This window comes from Mytilus edulis, chromosome 5 (genome assembly GCF_963676685.1).
Source record: "Mytilus edulis chromosome 5, xbMytEdul2.2, whole genome shotgun sequence".
Taxonomy (NCBI): Eukaryota; Metazoa; Mollusca; class Bivalvia; order Mytilida; family Mytilidae; genus Mytilus; species Mytilus edulis.
The window spans coordinates 37,002,616-37,025,297 of NC_092348.1; the positions used below are offsets into that span (position 1 = coordinate 37,002,616).

The following is a 22,682-nucleotide window of genomic DNA, read 5'->3' on the forward strand; positions in this document are numbered from 1 at the left end:
AAACTAAAACAGCATTGTTCTGAATGTGATGTACTATCTGACAGTAAATCAATCATAGTTTACAACTTAAGTATAAGGTGTCTGATTGTCTGTCACCAAAAGCTATAGTTTCCGCGAAAAGATGTCGGAGACATAATATGAAGCAGCATTGTCATTGACCTATTAACCTGCTTAACATGCTCTAAATTTAACAATGAGAGAAAACGGCTCAACAATAGAAATGTAGCGATTATTAACGAGCAGAGTAAGTCGATGGAATATTGTGGAGATAAAATATGCTAGTTTCTCTTTCGATATCAAAAGATTCTATTCTTCCTTCCAGCAAACATTGGGAATCATTTGAAATTTTGAACATAACAAATAGCAAATCAAAATACAAAGAATATACAGCATGTTTATTAAAAAATGCAAAAGCAACACGATGGGTGCCACATGTGGAGCAGGATCTGCTTACCCTTCCTGGACACCTTTGATCACCCCCAGTTTTTGATGGGGTTCGTGTTGCTTAGTCTTTACTTTTCTATGTTGTGTCTTGTTAACTACTATGTGTCTGTTTGTCTTTTTTTTAACCATGGCGTTGTCAGTTTATTGTCGATCTATGCGTTTGACTGTCCCTTTGGTATCTTTTTCCCCTCCTTTATAAATCAACTAAAACTTTGCATTGTTTCGTTAAACCAAAGGTATTAAGCACTTATTACGGTAATCAAATTAAAGTTTACACGCTTGAATCCAATATGATGATTTGTTTCAACAGAGTAGTATACTTTTTGTTATAAGTTATACTGTCAAATCGTTGTCTCAGGTAATGAAAGGGTTAAGATTTCACAACCTTTGTTTATACCACCTTTTCGTAATGTGATATGTATGGAAGTTGTAGTTTAGTGGATGTCATTAGACGGTGTCAGCCTTGTTCGTTTCTGGTTTTTTTTTTATTTTGGTGTTTTAAGCATAAATCGGCTATATAGGTGCATGTTATTCAATGGTTGTGTTTTGTTGCTGTGTAACATATAATTTTTTCATTCATTTTTTTTTTACTCTAATTAGGTATTTTACTCAATCTTTTGGTCATGTAATATGTCTGAAGCCTCTTGTACAGTGGCTGTCATATGCAGTAGACAATGTCGTCCTTGTTTGTTTCTGATTTTTTTTGTGTTTTAAGAATACATCGCCGCATTGGTTGTCGTTTGTTGTTGTGTTTCATATCTTTTTTCAATCATACTGAATCCACTTATATTCATAATAAAACTTACGATGATCATTATAAAATGCTCTGAAAAGGGTTGCTCGAAAACCAAATTAATAAAGCTTTGTTGAGAATCAACAACAAAATGACTATCCAAATGAATGTATCAAGCTTATAACTTTGTGTTACTTTAATTTAGTTATAGTTTTGTATTTCATTATCAACACATCCGAAGAGCGTGAATTCAATTTTGGTCACTGGTTTCAACAAATGAAAATATAGTTCTCAATTTATGATGAGTGTCAATTGATATACGTAATTAATTTATCATTGACATGATCTTAACCATGAGGAGTGCAACCATATACAGGTGGCATCGAAACATATTATTTTTATAGAGGCACATGTAAGGCTACATAATTGTGTAGGCTGCAAAGTGTAAAGACAAAATGCGATTTGATTGACATAGACTGAGCATCAATGTCTGTCCCTTTATTCACAACGACAGCCGTGGTTAATGATACAACGTGCTAAATAATGAAACGTAAGTTTTTTTCCGTGTATTTAAATAATTTTTTTGAACTTTAATAAAAGTATATTTTTTTGCGTAAAATAATGTGCAAAAAAAATGTATAATAACAGATAATGGGAATAAAAATCACCACAACATTTTTCCGTATAGTTAAATGTGACAATTTACATGTTCTTTGGGGACATATTGATATGAATTGTATCTCTGTATCCATTTTGCTGAAACCGTATTCAATTAAAATAATTGAATTAAATGTTATTTAAACCATTTTTGGATTTCAATCTGTGAGAATTAAAAAAAAAGGTTTATTGTTCTCTTTTTCTTCTTTATTTGTCATTTATTCTCATATAATTACTTTACCTTAATACGATGCATAAACCTATTTCTAACGCAATCTAAAATAGCAGATAATCTAGTATACATTTGTAACTCATCAAATTGAGACTTCCCAGTTTAAAACAAATCCTAAGACTGGGCCTCCAGTAATGGTGATATATATTCCTACGAAGTAAAGGAAATTTCATATCAAGAAAAAAATCGTGGCGACATTTCAAAGAAAGGGTGAAAGGTTTTGTCAAGTTTGTGCCTTCTCGTTGCCTATTCGTCTTCTTCTTAAACGTTATATTACATCCTCTTAATGTGATATGAGATAACATTACTCTGAAGTTTGTAAGAGTTACATGTGAAAGCATTACACAATTTTAGACCTTATATGAATATGCTTTGTATTACTTGTGTTAGTCTAATAGATATAGGAAGATGTGGTGTGAGTGCCAATGAGACAACTTTCCATCCAAATAAAAATTTCTAAAAGTAAACCATTATAGGTCAATGTACGGCCTTCAACACGGAGCCGGGGCTCACACCGAACAAAAAGCTATAAAGGGCCCCAAAATGACTAGTGTAAAACCATTCAAACGGGAAAACCAACGGTCTAATCTATATAAAAAAACGAGAAACGAGAAACACGTATAAATTACATAAACAAACGACAACTACTGTACATCAGATTCCTGACTTAGGACAGGTGCAAACATTTGTAGCGATATTAAACGTTTTAATGGTACCAAACCTTCTCCCTTTTTTCTGAAACAATAGCATAACATCACAACATAGAAAACCACACGATAAAATATCAATTGGAAGGCTTAACTCAATCAAAAAACGTACATAAACACACTATGAACTAATAAATTTGATCTGTACGGAGCCCTGTTGGTCTCACACATATTATAAAGTGTCTTTTAAAGTCCTGCGCTGAAGATGTGTAAAGTCTAGCGCTGGATATGTAAAGTCTAGCGATGGAGATCTAAAGTCTAGCGTTGGAGATGTAAAGTCAAGCGCTGAAGATGTAAAGTCTAGCGCTGGGGATGTAAAGTCTAGCGCTGGAGATGTGTAAAATCTAGCACTTGAGATATGCAAAGTCTAGCGCTGGAGATGTAAAGTCAAGCGCTGGAGATGTAAAATCAAGCGCTGGAGATGTAAAGTTTAGCGCTGAAGATGTAAAATCAAGCGCTGGAGATGTAATGTCTGGCGCCGGAGATGTAAAGTCTAGCGCTGAAGATGTAATCACAAAAACTTGATTGTGAGGTCAAGGTCAGTTGACATATGTCAGACTGACATATACACCTTACAATGAATTTCACACTTCAAATGTTTTTTGGCCTACCATACCTTGTAACTGAGAAACTGACCTAATCATGATAACTTGACCCTGGTCACTGGACCATGGCAATGAGGTCAAGATCAGCCAATATGTGACCGACTGACAAGTTTATGCCTCAAGTTACATAGGCACCAAATTTGGTGGTCCCAGGTCAAAAATTTCTTGAGATGTATGCAATTAAACCAGAGGCTCTAGCGAGCCTGGTTAAATAAGTAGTAAGTACATTTTTCTTATAGGGTTGAATGTTAAACTATATTTGACCATGGAATCCATGTTGGATTTGCAGATGCCATAAAAATCATAAAATTGTCAAATTCAGGACCATCATTTGATCATTCCTGCATAAAGTAGATTCATGTATTTGGTTTTGATGTTATATATGTTATTCTCGTGGGATTTTGTCTGATGTTGGTCCGTTTCTGTGTGTGTTACATTTTAGTGTTGTGTCGTTGTTCTCCTCTTATATTTAATGCGTTTCCCTCGGTTTTAGTTTGTTACCCCAATTTTGTTTTTTGTCCATGGATTTATGAGTTTTGAACAGCGGTATACTACTGTTGCCTTTATGTACCATACGGATGCTCTAAGAGAGCAGTTCACATGTTTTCCCTTAAGGTTCTTTGTTAAACTGTCTCGGCCTGTGGCGACCATCTTGGTTCTCCAATCAGCACCGAATTCATTTAAATTATTAAGGACTATTATCTGATCATTTATCCATAAACTGGAATCGATATGTCAAAGTTTCTTTGAAAAATTTGTTTGTACATTTTTTTTCGTATATGGTTCTATGTTAAATTGTATTTGACCATGGAAGCCCTCTTGGATTTACAGTCGACACCAAATTCATAAAATTTATCAAGAACCTTCATTTGATCATTGATCATGCATATATTGGATTCATTTTGTAATATGGTTTCTAAACCAGAGGCTCTAGAGAGCATGTAATCGTTCACTTGGTTTAAAAGAAAACGGTTTCTTAGTAGAAATAGTTTGCATTTTTCCAATAGGGTTCAAGGTTTAACTATATTCGACAGTGGCGGACATCTTGGACTTCTGATCGGAACTAAAATGAAAAAAATTATGAAGAACCATTATCTGATCATTCATGCATAAACTTGAATCAAATGTCACACAATGTCTCCGTAGATGTTGTTTGCATGCTTTTTCCCATAGGGTTCTATGTTAATCTATGTTCGACTGTGATGCCAATCTTGGATTTCCGATCGGCACCAAAATAATAAAATTTATGAAGGACAATTATTCGATCAGTCCTGACATATATTAGATTCAATATGTCAAAAGGTATCTGAAAAAGAGCAGTTTGTATGTTTTCCCATAGGGTTCGATGTTAAACTTTGGTGCCAATGTAACTTGAGTCATAAGCTTGTCAGTCGGTCACATATCGGCTGACCTTGACCTCATTGTCATGGTTCAGTGACCAGGGTCAAGTTATCATGATAAGGTCAGTTTCTCAGTAACAAGGCATGGTAGGCTAATAATATTTGGAGTGTAAAATTCATTGTTAGGTGTACATGTCAGTCTGACATATGTCAACTGACCTTGACCTCACAATCAAGTTTTTGTGATTACATCTTCAGCGCTGGACTTTACATCTCCAGCGCTGGACTTTACATCTCCAGCGCTTGATTTTACATCTCCAGCGCTTGACTTTACATCTCCAGCGCTTGACTTTACATCTTCAGCGCTAGACTTTACATCTCCAGCGCTTGACCTTACATCTCCAGCACTTGACTTTACATCTCTAGCGCTCGACTTTACATCTTCAGCGCTATACTTTACATCTCCAGCGCTTGATTTTACATCTTCAGCGCTAGACTTTACATCTCCAGAGCTTGGTTTTACATCTTCAGCGTATGAATTTACATCTCCAGTGCTAAACTTTACATATCTCCAGCGCTAGATTTTACACATCTCCAGCGCTAGACTTTACATCCCCAGCGCTAGACTTTACATCTTCAGCGCTTGACTTTACATCTCCAGTGCTAAACTTTATATCCCCAGCGCTAGACTTTACATCTTCAGCGCTTGACTTTACATCTCCAGCGCTATACTTTAGATCTCCAGCGCTGGACTTTACATCTCCAGCGCTAGACTTTACATCCTTCATTAGGAATGCATTTAATTTTTTTTTAGTTTACTTTCATGAAAAATAAGGATATACGATTCTTAAGCAAATGATACATGTATCCTAAAAGACCACCAGCAAAATTTAAAAAAAAATACATTTTACCGTACAAAATTGTGTGAACAGCGGCAAATACCCTTGTATGAAAAAATTCGAAGAGAAAACTGAAGAACTGATCAATACTCCTACAAGCGAAAAATAAATACGCAATGCATTTACTGGATTGCTGACTTGATGAGCCAAGATAGCATGCAGCTCGGTATAACATGTTTGTGACAGCTCCCCAAACCTTGGCAGTGTTGTAACAGCACAAAATAAGAATAAAGCTTTAAATATGATAATCTGATAATCTGATAATAAGATTTAAGGTGTAAATCTAATAATCTGATAATAAGAAGCTTATTTGATCAGATAAGTTTAAGCACACATCCACGTTAAATGAAGACGAATAGCACAAAATACCGATCTAAAAAGTAAAATCACAAATATACTGAGCTCCGAAGAAAATACAAAAAGGAAAGTCCCTAATCAAATGGCAAAATCAAAAGCTCAAACACATCAAACGAATGGATAACAACTGTCGTATTCTATATATTGTCATTTTCTTATGATGAACACTCTCCAACAAGTTAAATAAGCAATGTTCATCCAGAGTATAAAGACAATAAGCACACCTCTGGTGGTTATAAATATGCTGTTTTGTTTTCGTATAAACATTTTACTCGCATACAAATCGAATGAAAGTGGGAAATACCATTGTTTACTATAAATTTTATTTAAATTATCCTATACAACGCCATGTAATTTCTTATTATATTTGCGAAACTCATTACCAAAAAACGTAGAATTGCTATTAAGCATAAACTATTGGCAACAATATTTAATGTCAAGGTATTCCGAAGACTTACATTGTGACAAAGTTTGGATGTGGAAAAGATGATATAAAATTGATTCAATTATAAAAAAAACAGAAGTCAACATCAAACAATTTATCATGTTTATTTTAAGAAACAAATCACACTGATAAAGATTGACAGCTTTAAATGTATGGATTACTTTTTCTAGATATAGTGTCCAATAGCTGTTCAATAATTTAAAAAGATTTAAATAATCTGGACGATAATTTCCCTTACTACTTGTTCCGGGGATTTTGTTTTCTCTTTTTGTGCTACATTTGTACTTTCTTTTATAATCTATTGCTTTCATAAAAAGAAAAAAATGAAAAAATGAAAATGAATCAGCTAAAAAAATTGATTAAGATATTAATGCGATATTTTTTTTTATCAGAAACATATTCAATTTATCCTCCGCTGTGTTTTTTGGGTGTGGCTGGAATACTGATTTCCGCTGTCTTGATGCAAGATGTCGTTGTTGGACCTTTGGGTTCTGCCATCATTTTGATATTACAAAGGTTCATTTGTTTTGATGCAACAAAATAATCAGCTCCTTGCTTGCTGCTATTAGTGGATTTGCACTCGTGAACTCTAAGCTGACAAAGTTTACGTCCCTGTCGATGAATGGTATCAGTCATATCATCATCATATCCCATTTGTCTGAACATTGGCTTGACAAATTCAATTGCTCCATGGATCTGATTGTTATGCTCATCAACCACTTCTTTTATTTTTGATAGTGATAAGTTAAAATTTCCTCCAATTAGCACTTCTACCCCTGACAGAAATGCCAGGTATTGCGAAAGCCATAAGATTTGACGTGCAAACTGACAGAGATCCTTCGGAGAATTATTTTCGTGTGTTAGTTCCCAGTGCCAACTGATGCAATGAAATTGCTTGACAACATGTGAAGTTGGTTGTGGTGACATGATATCCACCAATGGGTACATCAATTTGTTCTTATCTATACCAGGAACCTTAAAGTATGGTATCTGGCCATACCAATGTGGCGTTGGTAACTTCAATCTTTTAGTATCATACAGAAGCACAGTGTCCAAGTTGAAAGCCACCCTTGCCGCTCGATAATCTTCAAGAGCTAATGAGGTCATATCTAGATTGTTTCCAGGGGTAAACAAAATATCTGGTTGATTATGCCAGATAATATCATCCAAATACGATCTGTGGTCAGATTGAATCTGCTTTCCATTTCTGCCACATGCATTTAAGCCAACGATGTTAAGTCTGTCTGTACTTTTCCTCATTGTGCCTGTTTGTAAAGGATGTACAATGATAAAATAAGTTGTAAATAAATTTTGGTCCTAAATTTGTATTTCTTGAAATTAAACGGTGGATGAAATTAAGTTAAGTTATGCACCTCTTTAAAAAAAAGCACAGAACATTTTCCGATATTCAAGTTTGGTACTTTCAATTTACAACTTCTTATAATGAGGGATAACAGATGCCTACAATCAACCTTTTTACATTCTCATAACAAAATACAGGTATTTTGTATAATTTTATGTAATGCGATTAATGGCAATCGTTCCACATCAGCCAGTTGTAATTATGTCGATATCAGTCAGAATTGAAAGGTTTTATCACAATGTATGACATAACGTCTTGGATACAAGTCTAACCTGCAAAGGCTTTATTACACACACTTTATCTGTATATTACGTTATGTCAAGTGAAAATAATCTACTTAAGATAAATAAAGAATGTATGTTATGGCTTGTTGTAATACAAAACACCGTACCAGCACTCAACCAATAAATTTCTCGAGCAGAGCTGAGATGTTTTGATAAAATTGGTCTATACGAGTGCAATGTTCTAAAAGTAATATTCGTAACCTATCGTACATCTATAGGATAATAAATGTTCAAGAATTTTGGGTCCTCCATGCTCTTCAATTTCGTACTTACTTTTTACATAGGCTAACTTTTTTATTCGAACCCCACATTTTTTGTAGACAAAAGTAATCTTGGTATTTACAATGAGTTCATTTATAGTAAAGATAGTGTAACTCTTGTCTTGGGACCTAAATACGAGACAAGCGAAAGCTGGAAAATACGAGTAGATCCGTATTTTTTTTTACACAAAATACCATAATAAAATAAACACAAAACAATAGCCTGCTTGAAATTCTACCGTTCTATCATTGCCAATGGTATTGTTTAGCACTGTGATGTTTATGCACACGTTCGTGATTGGTTTATTAAACTGATTTTTAGAAAATGTAATCTATTTCTAAAAATACATATGTAAGTTTTTTATCAAACTTCACTCAATATAAAATTTCTTTTGTATGGTATAAATGAGTTTGTTTTATTATAATGGTAAGAAAGTTTTGTTTATCATTTAGATATTAGTTGTGGTTCTTTAATAATATATCATTAATATATTTTTGCACTTTGACACTACAATCTAAGGACATATATTACTAACCTTCTATATATCTTTTTTCCCCTTAAATTCGGTTTGTTGAAAAACAGCTAAAGAATAGTCCTGAAATAAATAATGTTAGAAAATTGAAATTGACTCCATAAAAAATGTCTTTTTTGTATATAACTAAGATGGAAAAATATTACGATATTGTGTAACATTACATGTACCTCGTATATACATATATTGATCCATGTGTCAAGCAGTATGTATAGATATGTATAGTGATGCATGTTTCAAGCAGCCATATCGACTATATTAATATCGGTTTCAAATGGAATATAAAAACAACAATTGCATAATATTATTTTGAAATATAATGTTGCATTTGTTTATGCAAATAAAATGTAAAAAATAGTACAACACACTTTAAACTCTTGAATTATATTATATATATTTATGGACGTAGAAATAATACGATTTAGTAAATAAAGAAAAAAATCTATGCAGTAGATAAAAAAATATATTCTTTTTGACATGCAATACAGTACATTTTAGTTTTAATTGATTTCCTTGTCCATTGTTGTCTGATAAACATTTAAGTATAATCAGTATTACAGTAAAGGTGTTCTTGCTTTCTTTCTCGTGGCATGTTTGTTTTACAACTACTTACACATGTTACGCTATGCATGTATTGTGTGTATTGTTAAAACAATGTTTGAAATATAATGAAATTTCTTATATATAAAAATAAGTTCAGATGAAATTGAAACCCTTACCTGTATATATATAATGTAAGCTTATCGAATGCAGTGATGTCTATACGAAATATTCTACGCAGAAAGTTGTAATACTAACAGCTTAGAAATTTCCAACTATAAATAACGCCTTATCATGAATTTTAAAATAAATACTGGCTTTTGGGGTTCCCTAAAATAGATTAGAACATAGAAAGTTTAAAATACGAACTTTTTCAAAAGTGAGTTGTTAAATATTTCGCGGTGGTGTCTTGCCATGGCTTTGTTTGGACTTGTTTGTTTGTTTTTTTGGCCTTGAATGTTTGTCCCTAATATTTTATTAACTATGTATTTGCATTCAGGTATCGCAGATCAAATTTATTCGTTCATTGTGTGTTCATTTACGTTTTTGATTTCAGGAATATGATGTACAGAAGTTGTCGTTTGTTTATGTAATTTATACGTGTTTCTCGTTTCTCGTTCTTTATATAGATTGTACCGTTGGTTTTTCCGTTTGAATGGTTTTACACTAGTAATTTTGGGGCCCTTTATAGCTTCTTGTTTGCTGTGTACAGGCCGTACATTGACCTATAATGGTTTACTTTTATAAATTTTTATTTGGATTGAGAGTTGTCTCATTGGCACTCACACCACATCTTCCTATATCTATAGATTTACGACGTATTGAAAATAGTTTGATTATCATTCCTGACATTACATATTGTTACATATGTTGAGGTGAGTGGATTTTTGCATATTCGCTAATATAAAAATAAGTCACGAATGCAAATGTGTACGTCACCAACGAGCAATATATTGTGCAAACCATGCATGTTTTATAGAACATGTACAAGTTACCCAACACATGTCTTGTTTGATTTCAGACAAGATGAGGTATTATCATTTAATAAGAGTCATTGTTTACCCTTTAAATTGTAAATAAATATTCAAGCCTTCATAAAACATGTTCATTTTATTGATAAATGAACAGATTTAGATGACATAAAATGATATAATTTTTTTTTATCAAAACATATATGTGCAACAGCTATATCTTGTTTTGATACTACAATCAACCAGAGACAAAAGGACTTGGTCCACAGACATAATTCAACAATGAACAAATGCCACACAATAAACAAAAAAACCACTCCAGTGTGAACAGATGTAAAACAAATCCAAATGGGAAAACCAACGACGTGGTGTAAGCTCGTAGCAAATGACATACACCAACTCGCAACTTCAAAAAAGCTCTTCACTCTTTGTAGAGGCATGAAATACTGCATCCTTTCTTGTAGTTTAAAAACCAACACAATTAATCATCTTTCCATGGATTACCATTATATATATATTGGATATTTACTCGGGCTTTTGTTGGAAACATTCCTTTTTTGATATTTCCTAACATTTCCATGTAAGGTTTCACATACCACATGGTAGTTGCTAGATTTAAAGAAAATGCTCGGTGGAACTTAGGTTATAGAATATTTTTTTTTAAATATAATGAAACAGGTGGAATATTTTTCATTAAATATTTTCAAAATTTCAATCATTTTTAGATCTTCAATATCATTTGTTTTTATAGTTTATTAAATATATGTATGTACATTACACGAGTTAGTTGCATCTTTGTATAATGTCAAAGATACGTCAACAAAATATTCCTATTGATATATTTTAAAGAATACTATTACATAAATATATGATGTGTGTAATGCATATAAAACCTTTAGTATATGACCTGATTGGGCTAAATACGGATTAGTTGTTACATTTTTGAAAATCGAAAATGAAAATAGAATTGACGACTTAAATTTGAGTACATTCAGACATACATTTTATCAGACAGTGCGTTTTCTCGATAAGATTTAAATTATGATTTCATTATAAATATATAGCAAAAAACATTGTCCAAGCAAAAACTTAAAAAAAACATGTTACATAAAACTTCAAGGTTATGAAAGTTTTCAAATTTGGAAGAAACAGATTAATAAAAACAGCGACTTTACTATTTGTTTAAATATCCCCTTAACTAATCATATAAGTTGGGAAATTGTCCGTTAATTTAATTTCATACGAAAACAAACAACATTTTTAACAAAATTAAATACACAATATATTAATATCTGTGTGTCTAGGACCAGTTTTCCCCGACATAATTGACATCTACATTAAGAACCTATTTGTCAAATTTCGGTAGAGTAACTAAAAACTTTCATTTTATAGACAAAGATGAATATTTGTATTTCTGAGTCCCTTAAATTGTACATGCATATTCATAAAAATAGGTTCTGTATAATTTTACACAATGTCATATGAATATGATGCATTTTACAGTGTATCAGCCATATTTACTTTGAATAAAAAGAAATACATATGGAATGTTCATTTAATAATGATTTTTAAATTTTAAAAGGTCTTTAATAGTTCATCAAATCAATAACTATGCTTATGCTTATGAAATCAGAAACCCTTACATTTAGGAAAATTGAAATCTTCATTTATCAACTTCAAAGTTGAAGGCTTTCATGAGGTGTATATTTCTCTGTTCAAAACATATTAACAATATTAAATTGCGTACATTTGTTCTTGAAGTTAGATTACAGTCGGGGACAAGCTTAGAATGTCAACGAAAATTTAACCATCCGAACAGTTTTAACAATTTGACTTCTGAACAATGATTTTAATAACAATTACGATAATGCAACGGGAAGTTTTACAATTTTGATAGTTAAATTATTTCGAAAACTTATTTCCCATTTTATATGACTGTTTACCCTTAATCATAAAAAAAAATTGAAACAAATAATTGCAAGTATGATAATGTTATAAGTAATACTAGAACAAATGTGTTTTTCTTGTCTTTACATGTTACGCAAAACTAAGTTAACCACCATTGTGTCGTGGTGGCCTTGATGGGATGCACATTTCAGTCTTCGTTGGCAAAGGGCAGTAACTCTGAGTAGATGGCTTAGTTAATGTTAGTGTGGTACATCTTCCTGGGAGTGTGGTTGAAGTCATCATTTCAGTTTTACAAAGCTGCATTTCTTTTGATGCAACAAAGTAGTCCGTTTCTTGGTTGATACCTTTAACAGACTTACACTGGTGAAGCTTAAGTTGTCGGAGCCGACGTCCTGGCCGATGTACATAATCTGTCATGTCATCCAGAAATCCCATTTCTCTGAAGAAAAGTTTAACATTATCAATAGACTTTTGAACTATTTGATTATGTTCATCTACGAGTTGTTGTACCTGTTGAAGTTTTAAATTAAAATCCCCTCCAATTAACAGCTCAACTCCAGAAATCCATCCTAGATATTGTGCCAACCATAAGTAACGGGACGCAAACTTATACAGTTCCTGTGATGTTGTCTGCGTCAGCTCCCAATGCCAACTGATACAATGAAACTGTTTGACGATATGTTGAGTAGGTTTCGGAGCCAGGATGTTAACTAAAGGATACAACAATTTGCCTTGTGTGATCCCAGGAACCACTAAAGATGATACAAGCTCGTGAGAGTTTGGGGTTTGCAATTGCAATCTCTTTGTATCGTATAAAAGTACTGTATCTTCATTATGAGCGACTTCGGCTTGACGATAATCAGTTAACACTGGTGATGACATATCAGGCTTGTCTCCCGGCAAAAATAATAAATCGGGTTGATTTTGTCCGACGACATCGTTTAGATAAGACATTCGGTAATCCTGAAACTGCCTTCCCTTTCTTCCAGAAGCGTTCATGCTAATGATGCTTAACCTGTCGGCTTCTCTTCCCATGTTATATTTATGTAAGTATATAATACAATCGTTATTTTAGTAAGCAATTCTTTCAACATTTGGTAGACGTATTACGTAGACAAAAGATTTAATTCAAGGGAAGTCAGTCATGAGCACAACCGATACTTACAGAACTTTCGGAGGGGGTTTTATGGATATATATACGGATTTTGACAATAATTCTTATTTTTTCGCATAAAACAAATAAGAAGTTTATATATAATTCATAAATCGTTTCCTGTTATCTTTAAAGCATAGAACGATGGTCATCTTCGCTGACTAATGGTTGTTCTTATTGAATTGTCAACCAACTGCTTATATATATTTATACACAAGATGATAATATAACTGTACACACAAAACCACTAATGTAGAAGCAAATCAAATCATGTTCAACGGGGAATAAGTTTGAAGTTTTCTTTTTTATTTGGATTTGCAATGTCGACTATTGAGTTTTTTGGCTTCTTTGTTTTTCAATTTTCTGTCCTAAGTTGGTTGGTATGTTTTGATTATCCACATTTTAAGTATTTGCCTTACTGGTTAATAACAGAAACAGTAAAACGTATTGCTTGCACGAAAATAATATCATTGGATTTTAATTCCTTGAAGTTGGTACCGCTTTGTTTGTGATATCAGATACCGATGATACTTTACACCTAGAAGCAAACGGCAAATTATATTTAATTCTTTATTTAACGAAAATAGTATAAAATAAAACAATAAACAATTTTTCCATAAATTCAATTTACAAATAGTAGAAATTTTACATTGAAGAATTAAAACAGAAGGCTTAGATTAATTAGGAAACTATGGAATTTTTATTAACAAAATCTAACTAAATTACTTACTGTTTGCTTCTATTCGTCCTTTTCAATATTTTCAAATTTGAATCACCGTTTGCTTTGCTCAAAATATACACTTAACTTGCAAAAACAAAGTGAAGAAAGTGTATCAATATCCTAAATGGTGTTTTTTTTTGCATTATATATAGATATTTGTTATTATTGAAGTGTGTAATGATTGGATAACAGTATAAATATAAATAGATCTTAGAAGGTATGATATGACCAAATAAAAATTGTCATTACGACATGAACACGTGTAGTAGCATGACTCAAAGTACAATGCTTACGTAATTCTATTTTGGTTTTTGATGATGTGATTGGACTTTTTATCACCTTTTACGAATCAATGCAACTTATGTGTACATGTTTACCATACTAATTGTTAGATTTGAAAGATCCAAAAACGTTTTTATAAAAATACCGAATTCCTAGGTTAATTAAAAAACGGGGGAATTTCCATAAAAACTTGAAGATATCATAATTGAGAGTATGTAAGCAAACAAAACGAATAAAAAAAACTGTTATAAACCTGAATTAGAACAGAAACTTCGAATGAGGACAAATAAGAAAAAAAAGTTTTTTAAGCAGGAAATTCATACAGTGTGTTTATTGCTAATTTAACTTTGCTACATAAGTGAATTATAAACAATAGTCAATAAAAATACTCCTTTTTTGTTCATATGGCATAGTGTCTGCATATTTTTACATGTCTGTCTTTCAAAATTTGATATTAAAGCTTTCCAGATGAAGGTGAAATCGGAAAACCGCATCGGACGGACCAAATATCTAATCTTTACATTCATTTCGATAACTATCAAATCATTATTCTCAATACACATGTTACACTTTATATCTGTTCCTTCGTACATGTCCAGTCATTCATGATAAATCTTTATCCTTCAATGATGTTATTTAATTTATATCTACTATAATTATGTTATTACTTTCTAAAGTCATGATCAAATTGCTTTTTCAAAGGAATTTTTATGCACATATATACATATAAACAAAGTCGATTGTTGTTGTCTGATCTTTGGTCGAGTTGTTATCTCTTTGACACATTACATATTTCTATTCTCAATTTTATATTAACAAAGTCGGTATATATAGTTGAATGCTATTTGTTTCTTATGATAAATTTTAGCATCAAGAAAAAGAGAGAATTCATAAAATTAGACCCCTCAAAATATGCATATCCTGCATGATGAATAGTAATTTAAGGTATCTTGAATAATCTGAAAATATTACTTTTATGTAAACCTAAGCTTAACTAGAAATGAATCACCAATCCTGAAACAATTACGAACAGTACGTCAGCCTACCAAATGTACAATGCATATTAACGAAATATGTTTTATAACTGCTAAATCCTTCAAATATTAATCAAGTAAAAAAAAAGAACCTTTATAAAACAGTCTTTAGAGCTGAGGGCATTGCTTGTATATAAATATACATATGTGCATGTTCAACTGAGTTATTTGTGTTGTTGTGACTTTTGTTTATGTCCCAAGTATCATTTTTACTTATATGACAATAAAAAAAATATAACTTCTTAATAAAATTGTCAAATGAGTATTTCCGATCAGTAGCCTTGAATAGACTTTTGAATTCCGCGTAAATTATACAGAAATACCATTGAGAGAACGAAAGGCAAAATTTTCAATAAATCATCGTGTAATACATATTTATAGTTTGAAGATTAGATTAGTACCAATATTTAGAGAGGGTTAATCGAATAAAGGTAATGAAAGTGTATTAATGTTATTACGTGCAACTCTGCAAGATAACAACATATTAGATAACATATATGTTAGAAAGTTTCTAAACGTAGTGAATACTGCATATGTATAGTACAAGTAAATTATACGTTTTTCACAATTTTTGTGCGATAAGATGGTCTTCAAATGTATATTTATGTATAGAAAAAAAAAACAGTTATTACGAAATTGCCCCCCAAAAAAACTCTATATTTTAAAGACTAATCTGTTGAAGTCATATATTACCTGTATTATCACTGGTGGTAAGCGGATGGTCGTAACTAAAAGTTACGACCATCCGGAGATGGGAGACAACTCTAGAGATAAGTTTTTCTTTTCCTATTTTCATGCAGTAAAATGTTCATTTGAGTCAAACCGCTTGTCCCGTATATACTATTCGGTGGTTCGGAGATATTGAAACCAAATTTGATGCATTAAAACATTCCTATTTTCGTAAAATAGTCATTCAAAAATTCGAGCATGATGGTCGTAACTAAAAAAACAAAAATGTTGAGGATGGTCGTAACGAAAATTTGTGATGGTCGTAACTCTGTTTTAAATAAGACCGAATAAGGCAAGTCAAGAGTTTTTAACGTGTCTTTTATTGTATGCATATATATTATATGTTGTATTTCTGAAGATTTTTTTTAAATTTTTACATACAACGTAAAATAAAGCAATTTCAATCCGTGTAACACTTATCAATTAAAATTTTAAAAAAAGTTTTCAAATATTGGTTTCAGGGGTGTGAAAATGCTATGCCCGACTCGCCCGACTCGTACATTTGAACAACCGGACAAGTAATAATTTTTGTCGTGGTTGCCCGTGGACAAGTAAAAAAATATACAACATGTACAAGACAAAGTTCAAATCCAACAAAAACATAAGATTAATTTCAAAACGTATAAAGATGTTTAATTTATGTAAAAGAAACCAATCTTCAGCAAGTAAAAACATCAATGTTCATGACGATAAATATTACATGATACTGGAAATAGATCGATTAATTTACCAAAATAAATAAAAATAAGTATGCGAACCAGAGTCGCGTTACATAAACATTGCATTGGCTTTGTCCATTGACCCTGGATCGTCGATTAAGTTTTATCCATCATTTACCGGTTGTGTCATTTCTTTAAATTTTGTATCGAGATTCAGATTGACAAATACTTAATAAAAAGCTGGGCAAGCAAGACAAAAAGCATCATGAGTCGAGTAGAAAACCTTAAATGCAAACGGAGGACACAGAGTATTTAAAAAAAAGAGAAACGGAAGCTAGAATCATTGTCCTCAAATTTAGTATATTATGTACCTACTGGCTACAATTTTTATTCCAAAACTGCAGCAAAATTGTCCTTTACATGTCATTTCATTGGTTGGCTTCCTGTTAGGTTTCTGTCCCACTGATGTTAACCCATTTCCTACTTTCCTAATTTTTTACACATATAAACAAATGGATTTCATTCATTTGTGATGCACAAAAGTGCCAAGTAAGAATCATATATTAGCTAACAAGAAATACTTCAATATTTATTGGGATCATCAGGGCAAGTAAATTGTTTTCTGGACAAGTAAAATTTTTAGTTTTACTTGCCCAGGGACAAGTGCTCACAACAAATATTTCCACACCCCTGAGTTTGGGGGAATTTGATTAAAGTTTCAAATCGGTTTAAAATTCCAAATTTTTAAAATGTTTTGGACCGAACAAGGCAAGTCAAGAGTTTTAAACATGTCTTTTATTATATGAATATATTATATTATATATTGTGAAGTTGTTTTCACCAATGATAAAATCTAAAGGAAGTGAAGAGAGGGGTACATGTAAAGTGCGAAACGGAAGAAAATTGGAACAAATCGAACGAAACAATACAAAATGAAATGACAGTCATATATATATATATACTGAAAATATAATGTATAAAACTAACCAGAGGCAAATAGTTAAATTAATGTATAAGCAATTAAATTCATTAACAATGTAAATTTCTCAAAAGTGGAGAATTCATTTTAAAACAAAAAACACAGCCTTGGTTATGATAATTTTTAGTTAGAAATAAAAAGCATGAAATGTATCAAATAATTTTAATTACAAAATAAATGATTTTAAGGAAAGGCATTTTTAGTAAAATGGACATCACATGAAATAACAGTATCCTGGTGGTTTTTTTTTTCTTCTTTAGATTTTGCATCTTTGTTAAAGATAAACATTGTAAAAACTTTTTGAGGATGTACCTACTAGTTGATTTTTTTTTAAATCTACAATTTAAGATTGATACATTAAGTCGAAAGAGCATTAGTAAGGAGTCAAAATAATCTAAAAGTTAATATTGATAGGTTATGAAGGTCGTTATCTAGACTAGACCATTCCCGCGAATTCGCAGGTCCGTACCTGAGTTAAAGAACACACGCTTTATTTTTAGCCTGGATTTTTAGAAGTCATATTGTTTTTTGGTGAAATCAAGCTGATAATAAGGTGGACAGTTATGTCCATTACGAAGTCCATGAGTAGCGTGTAGCCATTCATACAATATAAACATATAACATACACATAATGTTCAATCTGCATACCGTGGGGTTTGTATGTGATAGTTGCCGCTGTACATTTAGTTCTACCGAAGTCTCTGACATATTATCCTGGTTACAAGCTTAAGCCTGGCTTCAAACTAGTATTTTATTTTACTCTTAAAGTCAGCGCGTGTAGAAGTGTAAAATATATATATCAACAATATTCCTACTTTCGAGAGATTAATATAATTTTCATTGCAACACAATGGATTCAGTTTTCATTCCGTACAAATACTTAGAACTAATATCAATGATATACCGCTATATATAATCGTTATGTAATCGATAAACAATAGACAGCACGTTAAAAAATCCTGGGTTGAGTTCAATATCGTAGCGGCTACGTAGCTGCTATCAATATCTATGTAGCAACTAGTCTATAGCTACACATTCAATAGTCAAAATCTACGTAGCACTATACGCAGCTGCTACGATATTGAACTCAACCCAGGACTCCGAAGTGTATTTGTGGATTTAATTTCCGCATGAACCACCAAAAGCCGAATATTTGAAGGCCTATAGTTTATAAGAACTGCAATAGCTGATTAAAAGTTAACGATGATTGTTCAGAATTGTACGTTTAATAATTTCATCTGCCGATACGATTGCAGAAAAAAAGTCGAAAATAAAAAAAAAAATATGAGGGAACACACGTGCATTTGATAATTTTATGCCTTAACGTACAGTAAAAAAAATATTAATACTCAACCCAAACATACTTTTTCGCTTAATGCGAGTTGAACAGTTTTCACTGTTCCTCCTAAATGATGAGCGTTTTGAATACATCAGAACTGTGTGTGTTTAATAATTCTCTAGCTCAATTTCTGCATACCATTATCATGGTAACACATAATATTGTTTGTAACAAATCATGTATGACATCTGAGTTTATTACTTTTACTTTTAAAATACATTAATAAAAGTTTGTCTAAATACTCGAGTTACGGTCATCTTTCAAAGTTACGACCATCATCCAAAATATTATAGTTGAATTTACGACCATCACACATTTAAAGTTACGACCATCATGCTCCAACTTTTGAATGACTATTTTACGAAAATTGGAATGATTTTGTCTATCAAAGTTGGTTTCAATATCAACGCACTCACAATACGTGTATATGAGACCAGCGGTTTGGCTCAAATGAACCTTTTACTGCACGAAAATATGAAAAGAAAAATTTATCCCTAGAGTTGTCTCCCATCTCCGGATGGTCGTAACTTTTAGTTACGACCATCCGCTTACCACCAGTGGTATTATACCTTTTGTGTTTAGCTGTTTTCAAGGGAATCAATGGAGTCAAAATTCATACCAATTTCCGTCTGGTGGTGGTTTATTTTAACTCTTGGTTTCATTTGAAGTTTTGGTTCACTGTTAATAATTTATACAGGCAAACAGCTATTTAAGGCAATCTCCTTTCACTTAACGATTTTGATAATTGAAAGTACATTGGGCATTTAAGAAAATTGTATGCTCTAAATATTTTAACCAGCTTATTGTATTCCATAAGTATTGTGAATGTTTTTTGTTTGTCAACGTGCACAATATCCGTGTATGATGTATGTATACTTACAATAACAACAATCCAATGGTTCGGAGTAAGCTAAGTAGAACATCTCATATATCATATACATATCAAGAACATTAAGGTTATTTATAAATAAAGTGTTGATTTAACTGTGTTGGAAAAGTACTTGACTTAAAAAATTTGTTCAAATGCACCATACCAATGTAAAAAATGTCGGCACTTAAATCACATGTATGCCTGCTGGATTTCTTATGCTTTAAGAGATCTTTTTGACATAGCGAAAGCAAACGTAAAACGACGAGTTTACGAAAACAATCTTGTTATGCCATGACCTACATGAATACAAATAGAATTTATATTCTAATATATGCAGGTAAATAACAACAGGACTGTTGGTGATGTGTGCACGGTTTCAAAATAGAGACTTTTTGTTTTAGATTATTATGAATATAAAGGTATGAGGCAACATCAGTTTACATTATTATTTTAGTAGATGAAGCTAAGAAGATGAAACTGTAAGAACTGTCAATAAACTTATTCATTCTTACATCCACAATCACCCTTCAATGATACATGGATGTCAAATGAAACACAAATGAGACAAAAAGAAGGCACATAACAAGCGATCTCACAAAAAAAATATTATATGCTGACCGTTTATTTATATAGATCAAGTCATACAACTATGCAAGGAGAAGTACATACAAATTGTGCAAACCGAACTACGTTTATCATATAAAAACACTTGCGATCTCATCATAAAACGGAAGGTATGTGATTGGGAGCAAAGTGAAGTTATCATGGTTATTTAATTTTTCACAGTAATCTATATCATCAAATTCATATTGTTTTACTTAAAATAAAAATTGTAACTCTAGTCCTTCATGTTATCTTTTTCCTTCCTTTAGCAATAAGATATTCAAAGATAGACTAAACCAGAGCGATATTGCCCTCCAAATAATTATATGAAGTAAGTCGCTAGTTTGCAATTTAAAACTTTCACTGGCAGAAATTTAGATTTTCACAATTTCTTAATAAAAGTTCTTGTCACTTGATATAAAATGTCGACGTATTGAATATGAGGAACACTAATGATTTCACCAGTGAAGCAGTGTCTGCTTATCTTACCAGAGGATATGACTATACACACAGTTTTTAATTGGATGTGCGTTTTTAGTTTTCTATAGAGGTTAGTGAACGTGTTTGTCTTTCTGTCATCTTTGCCAGTTTTTACAAGCAATTTTATGTAAAATGTACCTTTTTAAGGTACATAACTCATGTCAGTGCCCGTGTTCATACTCATTCGAAGCATCAACCTATTTTTGAAATTTCTGACAATTCTTCACTCGAGTGTCATATTTTTGTATTGTAATTGACCCCTGCTGATTTTCAAACTCGTCAAAAATGATAACCGCTGATTTCCGGACTTCCATAAATTGCTGATGCAAAACTTCGAATCGATATGCATTTCATAACAATACTCCAAAATGTTGTGGTTTGAATTCGATTTCCGAACGTGTCCAAAACATTTGATGCTATAAACCCTTGATTGACACTTATGTTCTTAAACGAAACATAAATCGAAAATAGACTGACAACACCATGGCTGAAACAGAAAAAGACAAACAGACAAACAATAGTACACAAAACACAACATAGACAAATAAATACCAAGCAAAAACCACATCAAAAACTGGGGTTGATCTGAGGTGTTCTGGAAGAGTAAACAAATCCTGCTCCCTGCTCATGTTAGTACAGATATGGTAATAAGTCTAATTTGGTAGGTCACATTTGTGACAAGGGAACAGGATTGTAGAAACGACAAAAGGAACATATCCGCTATCATCTGTGAAACGGATATTTCATACCGGTCAACAAACTCGTGATGGTGTCCCTAAAATTTACGACGGTATGGTTTCAACTTCATCATTTTGGAACTCTTGGTTTTTTAGCTTCCTTGTGAGCAGCAACCCTCTATATAGGAAATAATTATAGGATATGAGAAATACAAGCCCCGCAATTTCGTATTAATTGGGAGATATATACTCAGTATGCTGGCGCTGTTGGAATGTTGCTACAATGAAATGTGCTGAATTGGGAAGCTGAAATCATCACTTTTGTCGCAAAAAAAAATGTTTTCAACCAACCTTCATTGTCAATTTCTAGATGTATTTCAAGATATGAGGCATACCTTACTTTACCTGTTGTATCCTTCATCTCTCTCGCCCCTCTTGTATCTGTAGGTCGATGGGATAGATGCGTTCAAAATAGTCTTCAAATTTGGAATAAAGTGTTGAAGTACATTAAAGGCCCCAAAGTAAAATCATTTTCGATACACATATGTTGTCAAAATTCAATGTATTGTGGGTTTTTTTCGGAATAAGAGACTTAGAGACGAAGAAAAACATGGGCCGCAACCAACGATCTACCATGATCTTATTAAAACAATTTCAATGTCCATCATAATCACTTATATTTTTATCATTTAAAGGGTTGATTTCTTTTAAATGAGTTAATTGACACATATATCTATTGAACTGTATTTAGCGCCATGATGCATGTAACAATTTTACTTAATTACTTTTACATAGATATAAACCGTATTTTAACCAAATCATTTATCAACCATAATACACACAAAGTTCTTACCATTAGAACCTGAATTCATCCCGA

At 32.1% G+C, this 22,682-nt stretch overlaps 2 protein-coding genes across 3 annotated transcripts; both read right to left on the reverse strand.

The window, feature by feature from the left end:
• Positions 1 to 6,504: 6,504 nt before the first annotated feature.
• LOC139523594 (uncharacterized) lies at positions 6,505 to 14,227 on the reverse strand. Of its 2 annotated transcripts, none has more exons than XM_071317729.1 (3): positions 14,162 to 14,227; positions 8,863 to 8,922; positions 6,505 to 7,684 (listed from the first exon to the last, which is right to left on the reverse strand). In XM_071317729.1, exon 3 carries the CDS (start codon positions 7,677 to 7,679, stop codon positions 6,825 to 6,827), a length of 855 nt encoding a protein of 284 aa, XP_071173830.1. In that variant the 5' UTR covers positions 7,680 to 7,684; positions 8,863 to 8,922; positions 14,162 to 14,227; the 3' UTR covers positions 6,505 to 6,824. The 2 variants fall into 2 exon arrangements, with proteins under 2 accessions (XP_071173830.1, XP_071173829.1); XM_071317728.1 differs by lacking the exon at positions 14,162 to 14,227 and adding an exon at positions 9,579 to 9,705.
• LOC139525071 (uncharacterized) lies at positions 12,423 to 13,313 on the reverse strand. Its single transcript, XM_071320250.1, has one exon. It carries the CDS (start codon positions 13,311 to 13,313, stop codon positions 12,423 to 12,425), a length of 891 nt encoding a protein of 296 aa, XP_071176351.1.
• Positions 14,228 to 22,682: the final 8,455 nt, after the last annotated feature.